Source organism: Nanorana parkeri, unplaced genomic scaffold (assembly GCF_000935625.1).
Source record: "Nanorana parkeri isolate BGI_ZX_2015 unplaced genomic scaffold, ASM93562v1 scaffold19, whole genome shotgun sequence".
NCBI classification, from domain to species: domain Eukaryota; kingdom Metazoa; phylum Chordata; class Amphibia; order Anura; family Dicroglossidae; genus Nanorana; species Nanorana parkeri.
This window is the reverse complement of record NW_017306287.1, coordinates 1,815,422-1,829,177: the sequence shown is the minus strand read 5'-3', so window position 1 is coordinate 1,829,177 and position 13,756 is coordinate 1,815,422. Positions and strand designations below refer to the sequence as shown.

The following is a 13,756-nucleotide window of genomic DNA, read 5'->3' as shown; positions in this document are numbered from 1 at the left end:
GCTGGACTACAGATCCCCTCCCCTTATGTTACAAAGATGGAGTTTTCTGTAGTCCAGCACGGGAGAACTCGGCAGGGCTGACAACACTGCCACTGCTTAGGATTTTAATGCAACAAAGGTTTTCTTGTGCTGTCAGCTCACTACAGAGAGTTCAATGATACATGTGTTCGTAGAGTGCTAGACCCAACAGTAGGAAGGATGAGGGCTTTATATCTAAATCCTGTAAGCTGGGGTATGTTTGGGGGTCCCCCGGTGTAGTCTTTAAGGAATTTGAAAAGGATGAGAGTGCCACAGATCCAATAAATCTTTACTGCACATGAGAAGAGAAAGCCAACACGTTTTGGGGCTCAATGCTCCTCCATCAGGAGGAAATATTTCTCAGCCTTGATGAAGGGGGGATGATTTAGGCCCCAAAGTGTGTTGGCTTTCTCTTCTGACTTCTTCTCATGTGCAATAAAGATTTACCCGGTGTTCTATCAAAGTTTGTGACTGCGTTAGAATGTGTGACTGGTGACGTGGTCACACATTCTAACCTAATCCCGCCCATTTTTTCCGGCAAAAGGTGTAGAATTCCAACGCTTTGTCAGCGCTCCAGGGTAGATCGGCTTTGCAGATGGTATGTGCAGGAGAACTGATCTCCCCTGGAACAGCTGATCGGTCCCGAAATGTCACATCTATCTGACTTTGTGACTGCGATCTCACATTCCACAAAGTCGGACAGAAGTGACATTTCAGGACCGATCAGCTGTTCCAGGACATATCGGTTCTCCTGCACATACCATCTGCGATGCCGATCTACCCTGGAACAGCTGAGAAGGCTTTAGAATTCTTCACCTTTTGCCGGTCACATATTTTAACACTGGAAAAAATGGGCGTGATTATGTTAAAATGTGTGACCACGCGAACGGTGACATTCCACCGCTGGAAAACTGGGTGGGGTTAGGTTAGAATGTGTAACCACGTCACCAGTCACACATTCTAACGCAGTCACAATCTTTGATAGTACACCGGCTCAGATTAGATCTATAGTGTTCTCAACTACAGACAGTTAGAGGACCACCTGCATCTCCGGCATTCCCTGTACTTGTAATGTTCCACCTTCTCTGGCTGCTGGCTCCAACGGGTACATAGCAATATATTTTATATTTACAGCTTGGAAAATATTAAAAGTAAATTTAGAATCTGTCATATTTTTAGTCCTGAACATAATAAATAGAAGTCCTGTCGTTCTGGCAGCAGAAGACACTCCGGCTTGAAATGGTTATTTAATGACGTGAAGCTCTCGCTGAACATTTACTTAGGGGACATAAAATGTGACTGTTCTGAAATGGATTTCATTAAGTGAAACGCGGCAGGCCAGCTTTTATGGAGAAAGGAGAGTGCTGCCAGTGAGAGAAGGACGGGTCAGCGAGGTGAGCTCTCTGCAGAAGAATATCTACTGCCGGGGTGGGCAACCTTGGCTCTCCGGCTGTGGTGACTACTAGACATGTGCAATTCGTTTCCTTCCAAATCAATCCCAATGCATCTGAATGTCCGTTTCCGAATCCCGTCCGAATTATGTTCAAAAACAAAACTGAATCAGACATGTGACTTTTCTGGCCAATCAGATGTGTTTTTCAGTTAATGCATCCAAACGGGTCTGAACACGAATTTTCGTGACGGCAACATGGGAGCCATATACAGTATATACATATAATACTAAAGCTGAGGCTCCCAGACCCCAATGGCATCCGGGATCCCAATTTCCAAATTGCATTGGGGAGCCCGCAAATGCCATTCAGGTCTGGGGGCCATATACATATGTTACTAAAGCTGAGGTTCCGAATGCAATTGGGAAGTTCGGATCGCGAACGCCACTCAGGTCTGGGAGATTCAGCTTTAGTATTAATATCTGTATATGGTTTTCTGTGGTATTCCCAACGCATATTCGTAAACTCTTCCGGAACTAACAAAAATTCCGACTTCGTCCGAAATCCGAACCAAATTGAATCTTGGATCCGAATCCCGAATTATAAAATATCCGAACCGAACCAAATTTTTCCGCAGCTTACATGTCTAGTAACTACAAATCCTATCATGCACCTACCTCTTGGAGTCATGTCTGTGGCTGTCAATCCTGCAATGCCTCATGGGACTTGTAGTTCCACATTAGCTGGAGTGCTGAGATTACCTACCCCCTTATCTACTGATTACTGATAGACACCATCCCTGCTCACCTAACCCTTGTGTCACACATGCCCAGACAAGGGGTGAGCCCCTCCATAGAAGAAGCTGTCTCTGTACATGAACACGTCTCCTCACCTGCCAGGGAGGCGTTGCGGATCGTGGAGAGGAGGGTGTACTCCGAGGGGGCCAGGGTCTCAAACACCGACGTTGGGTTAGCAAGTACCAATTCCTGTTCGGCGGACATCGGGCTCCCTAGTCGCACGTTGAACTGCACTTTGTATTCCAGGGCAGCGCCAGCCAACCTAAAACAACAAGCACACAGGGTACTGCCAATGCAGGATAACGGGCAGGCTGCAATGGCGACTCCGGTCCCCTGAATCGGGCAACTTAGCGCTATTCAGGTAACATTTGCATTGTGTTAAAATAAGCAAATCCATTCAACTTACCTTCCATCTGAGTTTTATATCATTCTAAAATCAAGTCGCGTCACATTAGCCCCTTCCATTCTGAGAAATACAGAAGGGGCGGAGCTTGGAACCAGAGAACACACACATACCCGCATTTCAGTCCCTTCCTCTCTGAGGATTACAGAAGGGCCGGAGCTTGGAACCAGGGAACACACACACATACCTGCATTTCAGTCCCTTCCTCTCTGAGGATTACAGAAGGGCCGGAGCTTGGAACCAGGGAACACACACACATACCTGCATTTCAGTCCCTTCCTCTCTGAGGATTACAGAAGGGGCGGAGCTTTGACCCAGGGAACCTACTCACATACCTGCATTTCACTCCCTTCCTTTCTGAGGATTACAGAAGGGGCGGAGCTTGGACCCAGGGAACCCACTCACATACCTGGATTTCACTCCCTTCTTCTCTGAGGATTACAGAGGGGGCGGAGCTTGGTACCAGGGAACACACTCACATACCTGCATTTCAGTCCCTTCCTCTCTGAGGATTACAGAAGGGGCGGAGCTTTGACCCAGGGAACCTACTCACATACCTGCATTTCACTCCCTTCCTTTCTGAGGATTACAGAAGGGGCGGAGCTTGGACCCAGGGAACCCACTCACATACCTGGATTTCACTCCCTTCTTCTCTGAGGATTACAGAGGGGGCGGAGCTTGGTACCAGGGAACACACTCACATACCTGCATTTCAGTCCCTTCCTCTCTGAGGATTACAGAAGGGGCGGAGCTTGGAACCAGGGAACACACACACATACCTGCATTTCAGTCCCTTCCTCTCTGAGGATTACAGAAGGGGCGGAGCTTGGAACCAGGGAACACACACACATACCTGCATTTCAGTCCCTTCCTCTCTGAGGATTACAGAAGGGGCGGAGCTTGGACCAAGGGAACCCACTCACACCCACTCACTCACTGCATTTTCACACGCTCAAATTCAAGGCCATTCAGGAAATAAAGATAGCAACAACCAGATGGATTTAGACAATATGGTGGACAGATTATGGCATGGTGGATGTTTGAGACACTCCAAAGATAGGCCGTGTTCCCTGAGACAGTTTAAGGAGAATAACTTTACAGGAAATCTGTTGGGAGAGAAATACGGGTCCGCCATTGCTGACCTCCTTCTGGACGTCTCTGGTTTTAGTAGCTTCTGAAGCTGGCCATACACTGGTAGATTTCCATACAAACATCCTTGAGAAAAATCTGGTCAGAACATTCGATAATGCCGTCAGACATGACGAATGGCGACTGAAATTTAGTTTGATTTTAACATTCGATTTTGGAAAATTAATGGCGTTTCCTGAATGAAAACCACATTCACTGTTAGAATTTCATACGTTGGAGAAAAAACTTTCCATCCTGCTGCTTCAATTTTCCCAAAATTCCTCAAAATCCATTGTCCATTTCACCCAATTTACCTAACCCCAGAAAATCACACGAATGTTCCAAAAACAAATCCCTGAAATTCTATTGGTGTGAGGCCAGCTTTAGCCACAAACCCGACACAAATGTAGATTAGAAAGTTGGAGTGAAGTCAGAAGTGCTGATTTGCCTGCTCGGCCCAGGTCAGTGTCTCAGAGTGATGAAGCCAATGGAAGAAGATGACAGCCAGGCAACTAGATTTTAGAAGGTGAGGTCATTATGGCGCCTTCCAGGTTGTCTCACTCCCACAGGTCCCTTTACTAATGGAGGTTCTAATGGAAAGTATTCTTCTTGCCCATCGCAACCTTCTATCAAGGTAAACTAAAAATAATACTGGGCAGGCTCCCGTATGGGACATACGTTCTAAACAGGCAGTCAACACCCAAGATAAACAAAACTCACCATGGGGTGGTACTGGATATCTGGTAGAGAATAGAGACAGCCAATGGTGAGAGCGAGGAGAGACAACATGGGGAGAAAGCGAGGAGAGACAGCCAGGGGAGAGAGCAAGGAGAGACAGCCAGGGGAGAGAGCAAGGAGAGACAGCCAGGGGAGAGAGCGAGGAGAGACAGCCAGGAGAGAGCAAGGAGAGACAGCCAGGAGAGAGAGCAAGGAGAGACAGCCAGGGGAGAGAGCAAGGAGAGACAGCCAGGAGAGAGAGCGAGGAGAGACAGCCAGGGGAGAGAGCGAGGAGCTAAAGCCAGGAGAGAGAGAGAGAGACAGCCAGAGGAGAGTGCGAGGGGAGACAGCCAGGAGAGAGAGCGAGGAGAAACTGCCAGGAGAGAGAGAGAGACAGCCAGAGGAGAGTGCGAGGGGAGACAGCCAGGAGAGAGAGCGAGGAGAAACTGCCAGGAGAGTAAGGAGAGACAGCCAGTGGAGGGAGCGAGGGGAGGCAGCCAGGAGGATGAGCAAGGAGAAACAGCCAGGGGAGAGAGTGAGGAGAGACAGCCAGGGGAGAGAGTGAGGGGAGACAGCCAGGAGGATAAGTGAGGAGAGACAGCCAGGAGGATAAGTGAGGAGAGACAGTCCTTCTTTAACCCTTTCCTTCCTGTACAACTTATGCACTGGCTTGCTTGAAAAAATACTGCTTTACAATATGGCCGCTCTCATGTTCTCATATAACCAAGCTGTGTATGAGATCCCTTCCATCAGTCAGCCTGTGCCCTCAGGTGCATATATAACATGGAGTCCTATCCATGCAGTGATGTCATATATATTTACCATCTGATGCTCGCATGTTATATCATTCACAGATCACATGGGCTGAGGACAAAGTCTTAAACATTTGATACAATCTAGTTACAATGTCTCTGATATCCACATCCACTTCATAACCAGCGCAGTGACACAGCTGTTGCTATCGCACTTACGTCACATTGATCACGTCCGCCCTGTCAAATCCAGCCGTGTACTTGTATGCCGAAGTCACCTGCAGGAAGACATGAACCCGATTAGCTGTTTAATAACCGGCTGGGTAGAGGACTCGGCCAATTTGAAGCCCGATGAGGGTCACTGACCTCTTTGCTGAAGCGTTTCTTGCAAGGTTCAAGATGGTTGCACATTGCAGATTGTTGTACATTCACTTTGTAAGTCAGGCTGATTGTTGGCACTGAAGGAGATGAGTAAAGGGACAGAATGTTATCCACAGACAAGATTCTACTCCATTCTATGATATGAGCTGAACTCCCGGCACACAGATTATGGTGCATTGCAAAGCAAGGTCAGAGGCAGTCTCTTTACTGACATATGTGCTGCCCAATTAAAACTGGCTGACCAAACGCAGGAAAACAATGCCTGTTGTGTCCTAACGCCTACAGGTCTTAGCCCTCCCCCATCATATGAAAGGACAAGCAGAAGACTGATGAGCTCATTTCTATCAGCATGCTCCTTGCACTGCAGCACAGCTAACTGACTCCTTGTGTTGCTTCTCCCTCTGAGCTCTGCTGTACAGGGAGATGAAAGAGTCAGGTCCTTACACTGCTTGCATTTACAGAATACATTTACAATGTACAGTATAATTGAATACAGAGCTGCCCTCATTTGTGTCTTATACCCCTGTCGGATTTTTTATTTCTGTCAGTGGCCCTGTTGCAGATGTTCCCTTGCTTCCTGTTTGGTGAAACTGGTGTCACAATGACAATAAGTAAAGAAAAAACCTGAAAAAGGCTCTAATCCTTCCCAATTTATTCCAAACAAAAAGGTTTACGGCCTATGCCTTAAAGTCTGTACCCCTTTATAATTGCCAGTGTTTAAGATATAAGCCCCAAGGTGGCTCATGTTATATCAAGTAGCTCTTGGCTTGTGTATTTATTAGATGTATATGGACTTACATGGGGCATTTCTGGGAAGAAGCCATCTGAGCTACCAGTATGTCTTGCATGACAATTACTAACCTATTGTGGTGATATAGACATTACATTTACACTCTCTTTTATGTATTGTTATTTATAGGTTCCTCCAGAGAGAGCAGGAATACACATCACAATCTCAGAAGGATCTCAATAAGATTGCTTATCATCTCTGAGTTCCTAAAAGGATCACACCATCAAACACCAATTATTAGGCGATTCGTTTCATTCCAGAATCAAAATTCGTACAAATTTTCTGAAATTCGTACATTCAAGAACATCCGAATCCCAATGCATCTGAATGTGTCAGAATCCGAATTTCAGATCCCGTCCGAATTTCGTTCAAAAACTAAACTGCATCGGTCATGTGACTTTTCTGGCCAATCAGATGTGTTTTTCGGTTTAATGCATCCGAATGGGTCCGAACACAAATTTTCGGCAACATTGGCGCTATATACATATAATACTAAAGTTGAGGCCCCTAGACCCAAATGGCATTCGGGATCCGAATTTCCGAATTCCATTCGGGAGCTCCCAAATGCTATCCGGGTCTGGGAACCATATACATATATTACTAAAGCTCAGCCTCCCAGAGCCGATTGGCATTCAGCAGCTCCCAAATGCAATTGGGAAATTCGGACTCCTGAATGCCATTCGGGTCTAGGAGATTCCGCTTTAGTATTAATATCTGTATATGGTTTTCTGTGGTAGTTGTGACGAATATACGTTCATAAATTCATCCGAAACTAAAGAAAATTAGGATTTCGTCCGAATCCGGAACCAGAACCGAATTGAATTTCGGATCGAAATCCCGAAATATCTGAACTGAATTTTTCGGCAGCTTACATGTCTAGAGGCTGATAGAATGAGTCACCCGTTGGCTTTTCAATCCTATAAGTGGAGGGGTCTCTGAAAGTCACAGAAGTCTACCTACTTCTGCAACACTCTATAGTAGATCCACCACAGAGAAGTGAAGCCCTCTTGTAATGGAGTTGGGAAGCCAAAAAGATTTCTCCACCAGAGTTGCATAATTGTATACAAAGCTGATAGTTGACTGAACCTGTTGGCAGCTATTTCATAGAGACTCTGTGACCAGGGGGGTAACTACAGCAGGTATGATGTGCAGACACCTAGAGGTGAACATACCTGCAGCAGCCCCCCCATACCTTCCTGCCACGGCTAAATGTCAGTCTGTTTTTCCGGGCAGTGTCGGGGCCTACCACTAAGCCATGCCCTCATACATTCCTTTTGTTCCAAGTGACAGAGTCTCTGCTGACATATCAGTTGTAGATGAACTGATCCTTTCAGGTCAACATGTACTGCATACTATTTGCATGGAATCAGACACGGATGACTTGCATGATGATAAAACACACTCCTGCTCTATAATAAATGGCTGGTACTGTCTCAGGTCTTTCTTACAAACACTGCGGTTTCTCCAGTCTTACGATTGGAAAACCTGCCATGATATCTCTATGAAATATCTTTTTGAAAAGGTCAGTAAACAATAGCAGCTGCTGAACTACTTTTAGAAACATCTCTGCCGACAAATGAAAATGAAAAGAAGCCAAACAGACAAAGAATTGGTTTTCGTTGATGTGGAGGAAAATTCACGACTGACCTTTAAAAACTGGTTGTTGCTCATCTACGATGAAGATTCTGTCTCTGCCGGACGGTGAAGACATCATCTCACTAAGCGAATTGGATTGTGGTGAAGTCACTGATATCGTTGAGCTAGGAGATTCTGTTCTATAATGTGTCACTGTAGTAGCATGGTCTTGAGGCTGTCCCGAAGGAAGTCCTGATGTGGGATATGCGCCTACATCCCAAACTGGTGTTCTAGAATACTGCACCCCATTTTGAGTGTAGCCATGGTATTCACCAGTCGCTGTTGGGGCAGATACTTCTGTCCTATGCTCAATTACATTTGCATGATTGATAAATGAGGTCCTCTCTGTTGGTGTGTACACGTCCACAGCTTGGTCTCCTGGAGTTTGCACATCGGCTTCTTCATTGGCATTCATGGACAACTCTGGTCCAGTCCATGTGATTGCCTGATGATATGTAGGTGTTCCAGCATCTGATTGTGTAGATTGTATGAGCCCTTTGCGAGATGTAGGTACCTGAGAATAGGGTACACTTGGCTTAAAGGATGTCTTGGGGATCAATTCTGTTTGGTTGGTTAGACCAGCCTCAATATTGATTGCTGGTTCTACTTTCTCCCCTCTGTGGAATGTGATACTTGATTGTGTGAATGAGTCCATTTTGTTTCCAGTGGTTGGTTCTTTATCTGTGCCAAGTTCTGCCACATGACTTGTGATTGACTCTGTGTTTGTAAAATTTGATAAATGCTCAGTGGCAGACTGTGTGGTTGATTCTGGCTTCCTGTTTGTGAATGGTTCTGTTTGTGTGGTTGCCAATGTTTGTTTCTGGGTATCTGTTTCATCTGAGACCCATTCTGATTTTGTGGTGGGATGAGCCTTGCTCTCTGTTGTTGTAGTAGAATCTCTCTTAGATGCTGGTTCGCTTGGTGCAGTAGACTCAGCCCTACTCTCTGTGACTGGCTCCACCTGAGAGTCAGCCTTTGTCTCACCCGGTAGAATTGCTTCTGTGTTATTAGTTGATTCAGTGGTGACCTCTGTAATTGGCTCTAGAATTGTTGGGAAGACTTCCCTGGTCTTTGTCATGAATTCTGTCTGTGTGGGACCCTTTGTATGTGTGATTGGTTCTACTGGGCTCTTTGAGGTTGGTTTTGTTCCATAAGTAGATTCCAGAGTGTTGTTTGTGATGGGCTCTGTATTGGTGGATAATTCTATTCTGTTCTCTGTAGATGATTTTAGCCCATTATCATTGGAGTGGCTATCATTGAATAATTGTGGTTGTGTTTTATTAGCATATACCAATGTTATGGAGCTTGTCAGATTCTTTCTTGTTGGTTCTGGCTGGGACTGTGTGATCAGATAAGGCATTGTTGCAGTAACAGGTATCAGTGGGCTTTTTTTTGTTAAGTTAGACGGTTTCTGTGTGGACATCTCGGGCCAGACCTGTCTTGTAGACAGCTCTGTCTGTGCCTGTGTACCTAGAAGTGGCGGTGTCTGTGTGATTACCTTAGGCTGAGTTTTGATGGTTAAACCTACCTCTGATGTGCTTAGTTCTGGTAGACCTAGAAAAGTTTGATTTGGCTGCTTCCTTATGGTTTGTTGCTCCTGTGTTGGTGTGGTTAGCTCCTCTTGGGATGAAGGAGTGCCTGGTTGGTTCTGTGTGATCCTCTCACCTATAGTGGGTGGGGTGAGATCTAATGGAGGCTGTTTTGTTGCTGCTAGTTGAAGGTGTGTGGTTCCATTGTATTTTGTTGTTTGTGTCAAGTTGTACCTTGTGTGTGATTCTAAATGTCTGTGTATGAATGGCTTAGTGTGTAGGCTGGAGGGTGCTTCAGATTGTCCACCTTGTTCTACACTGTTCAGCTTGTGAACTGTAGTTTGACTGTCTGTTACAGAAATTGTGTGTTGTGTTGTGGGTTCTTTGGTTGTCGTTTCAGAGTGACTGTCAAAGACAGTCTGGGTAGTTAGCCTTAGATGAGCTGTACCTGAAAGTCCTTCTGCTGTTACCGACCCTATCTCATTCTCTTGCAGAGCTCCTATATAGAGGGGATTCGATGGCCTAGCACTGAAATGTGTATTATTTTGGATGGGAATTTCCCTCTGGACAGATGTTATTAACTCTGTGTGAAGCTGTTGTGAGTTAGACTGGCTTGGTTGTATCTGAGTGGTTAAATCTGGATGTTCCTGTGTATTTAGGTGTACTTGAGTCTGGGAAACATGATTCCTTTGTAAATGGTGATCTGACAGGTGTTTATGGTGGCTATGTGAGTGTGGCTGAGTGTGGTTGTGTAGGTGCTTCTGATGATGTCTGTTTGGTTCTAAAGAGGTTGTTCTATTATACGGTCTATCATTATGTTGAGATAATGTGTTGGTTTCGGTTTGGTTAGGTGACTGTAAACCTAGGTGTCTGTGTTTGTGAGAATGTGTCGAATTGTGGTGATTTTTATGGCCTTCTTTTATACCCAGCTGAGTCTGGTTCTTCTCTCTCTTGGCTTCTGTGGCTACCCCCGTCATCACAACACTCTGGACTTCCATTGCAGCATCTACAAGTCCATCAGAATGGTTATTTGAATGACTTACAATATCAGAAGTCCTTGCAGTCTGGGTGGCCAATACATCAATTTGTGTAAGGCCAATGGCACTAGGCTGAGTGGCAAATTCTGGATGGAACTGAACATTGTCTTCTTGAACAAGTCCATGAAGTTCTGTTGAGCTTAGGTTTGTGTGATTGAATATGTTTCTATCCGGTATCCTTACATTTACTTTGGATTTCAACTCTTGCATGACTTTGGAATCGTGTGTTCCTGACAAATTTACTTTTCTTGAAAGTCCAGCTCCTGAGACACCGTTGTGTCGATCGGCCTCAGGCACAGAAGTCACATTTTCAGAGTTCAATAGATGGTTCTGGGTGTTCAGAGAATTCAGTTCATACAAAATAGCCTCTTCTCCAGTTGTAAATGTGGAGTTAGAAGATTGAGCCGTATGTTGAAGGCTGTTAGTGAGAAAGCTAGAATTCTGATTTACAAGGGTATTGAGCAGAACTGATGTGTTACTTGATTTCTCCTTCAGCTGCCTACCCATCTGTGATACTGCTTGTAATGCCACTGGGAATTGTTTAACCCTATCTGCTGGAAATGGAACACCTTTTTGTCCAGGTTTAAGAGTGTTTCTCAGGGGTGTGTTGGCAGTACGCTGAGGAATGGGGCTGAATGGCAATGCTCTTGAGCCAGCAGTAAAATTGGAGTCCCTTGACTGACCAGGTTTTGATGTGACATTTTTATGATGTAAATGTGGAAGGCTTTGATATCTCGCAGAAGGGTTTTTAGTTGCAAATTTTTGAACTGTTTTGGCTTTGCTGGGTACAGTTGGAACTTTTCTAATGACTGGCCGCTTTTGAGGGGAATCGCTCAATGAATGACTTCTGGCAGTCAAGGGCATCTTAGTTGAATTCATCGGAGACTCATAGGGCGTTGAGCTTCTTTGCTGATAATTCGGAGAATTTGTATCACTGGTATTTGCACCTTCTTGCACTGGCCGGACATTGGCGGGATTCAGAAAACTATGTTGTTTTTTGCCATCTTTAAGAGGTGGAGGACGAGGCACGGCTGTCTTGTTTGCTGGTCCACGGGATGCTGGTAATGGTTTACGGAGCGTGGTTTTGTGGGTCACAGCCATGATGAACTGAGCCCCTAAGGTGGTACTTGCAAAGGATTCCACTGCATCGGTGTTATTGGCAACAAGCTCTAAAGGGGGATAAAAAAAAAAAAGAGAAGATATTGTACCAATAAGAACATCAACACAAAACAAGTTTTGTTGTTCCTCGTTAATCTAGGCCAATGATGTCATGTCTTAGCCTGAACATTTTGATCTCGTACGCAGAGTAGGGATACGGCTTCGGCTGCCTAGGATGTTTTGCCCAATTTTGTAAGAGAAACCCAGTATACGCTGCTCGAATGTTGGCCGAGTCCTGGCGAGACGGTCGAAATTCGAGCTGGTGGCTCTGTGGGCACCACTCTATTTGACAACAGACAACTACTCAATTGACTTTTGTTGAAGGAGTTGGACCGAAAATCGTTGGCTTACCAGTGGCTGCAGCCAATCAGGGTATACTGACGGCTGTGCCCGCTGGCTATCAGAATACAACAGGTGAGATTCCCTCATTCACATTGTTTAGGATGGAGTGGGGAATTAAGTGTATTTTCTTGTTTTAAAAGTTATTTAATGCCTTTTAGACTAGGTTCAAACCTGGGCGATCCGTGACCGCGCGGCAATTGTGCACAAAACCACACGGATTGCTGGGCTGTCACAGGGTTGCCACCACAGCCGATCGCACTGGCAGTGCCATTATTTTCTAATGGCACCCCAGTCGTGCTGGGCAGATTGCGCGGTTTTCTGCTGCGATTCCACCCTTGCAATTAAACACGATCGCGGCTAAACAATCCACGTGTCGTGTGTCGCAAAAAAAAGGTACTTGTGCCTTTTTTTTAGCGATTGCAGCACGGATGTAAGGGCATTGAAATCAATGAACCAACTAAGAAAAGATGTCCTTGAGTTAGAAAAAGTCCAGCGGAGGGCAACCAAACTAATTAGGGGTATGGAGGACCAGAGCTACGAGACGAGGCTACTAAATTTAAACATGTTCACATTGGAGGTGAGGAGATTAAGGGGGGATATGATTTCCATGTACAAGATGTTCAATGGTGGTAGCAACATTAGCGATAAACTGTTTAAAATTAATTCCATTACAAAAACTAGAGGCCACCACCTAAAATTGGTGGAAAAAAAATTCCAGCACAAGGGGCGAAGGGGGTTCTTCACAGTAAGATCAGTTAGGGTCTGGAACTCACTGCCACAGGCGGTGATTTCAGCAAATAATGTGGAATTGTTCAAGAAACTTTTGGACGATTTCTTAAGGGACCGTAATATACAGGGGTACAGGTACTCCTAGAATGAGATCCTAATAGGTTGGACTTGATGGACTAATGTCTTTATTCAACCTCAAATACTATGTAACTATGTAACTATGTAATGAGGCTACGCGGAAACCGATGTGTGCACGTGATTGTGCGTTCCCGGAACGCACGTTCCCGGGTATCGCTCAGATCTGAAGCTAGCCTTATGAATGTGGTAATGTTTGAATGACCATAACCTGGTCAGAGTTCTACTGACATTTTTTTGGACAAAAAATAGGAAAGTTTGACAGATCAGGAAACCTTTATAATGAGACACTTAACTTTAAAAGCACACGGCTCATACAAAACAAACAGGATGGAATGAGATTCAGTGTTATGTCAACAATAAATAGGAAGCCGTGCAGCGTGTAATCAGTTTTCATCCTACATGTGCATAAATTACCAAGCAGCACATATGCCTCTCCCGTCTCAAACGTGACAATTCTTAAAAATTGTTAGAGGAACTGGATTCAAGCTGTCCATGAGGAAAGCCCAAATTAGCCACTGGGTAACAGCCAGATCACTAAACCCTGCAGATACATAATAGCTGTCAATTACGCTAGAGTGGGACAACATGCACAGATTGTGTTAATGAACTGCTGAGATTCTGACAAAGCTCCCGTGGCAGATGGCGCATCACGTGGCACTTCCAGGAGTGATGGAAGCCAAGTCTGGTGCCACGGTGCCATGAGACAGTTTGGAAAACACTAGCTGCTAACAGACTCGTCACTCTCGCGCCGGTGCTTTAAGGAGGCTCGTTTACTTTGCCCATTCAGGGAAAGGTAAAAGGGTCTCTTTGA

At 45.3% G+C, this 13,756-nt stretch overlaps 2 protein-coding genes across 3 annotated transcripts in view; both read right to left on the bottom strand.

The window, feature by feature from the left end:
• The window catches only part of LOC108791309, a 25,013-nt gene extending 14,605 nt beyond the window's left edge, over window positions 1-10,408 (bottom strand). Inside the window, exons 1-5 of one of the 2 annotated variants that reach the window (XM_018561767.1) lie at window positions 10,404-10,408; window positions 8,025-8,095; window positions 5,573-5,664; window positions 5,426-5,484; window positions 2,302-2,468 (exon numbers count right to left, since the gene is read on the bottom strand). In XM_018561767.1, the coding sequence (XP_018417269.1) occupies window positions 2,302-2,468; window positions 5,426-5,484; window positions 5,573-5,664; window positions 8,025-8,091 (385 nt within the window). In that variant the 5' untranslated portion in view covers window positions 8,092-8,095; window positions 10,404-10,408. Of the gene's footprint in view, window positions 1-2,301; window positions 2,469-5,425; window positions 5,485-5,572; window positions 5,665-8,024; window positions 8,598-10,403 lie in introns of those variants that run through there. The other variant, XM_018561757.1, reaches the window with a different exon arrangement.
• LOC108790732 overlaps window positions 9,413-13,756 on the bottom strand; it is a 26,734-nt gene continuing 22,390 nt past the window's right edge. The window contains exons 2-3 of the mRNA XM_018561065.1: window positions 9,776-11,747; window positions 9,413-9,482 (exon numbers count right to left, since the gene is read on the bottom strand). Coding sequence (XP_018416567.1) covers window positions 9,413-9,482; window positions 9,776-11,747 — 2,042 coding nt within the window. The remainder of the gene's footprint in view (window positions 9,483-9,775; window positions 11,748-13,756) is intronic.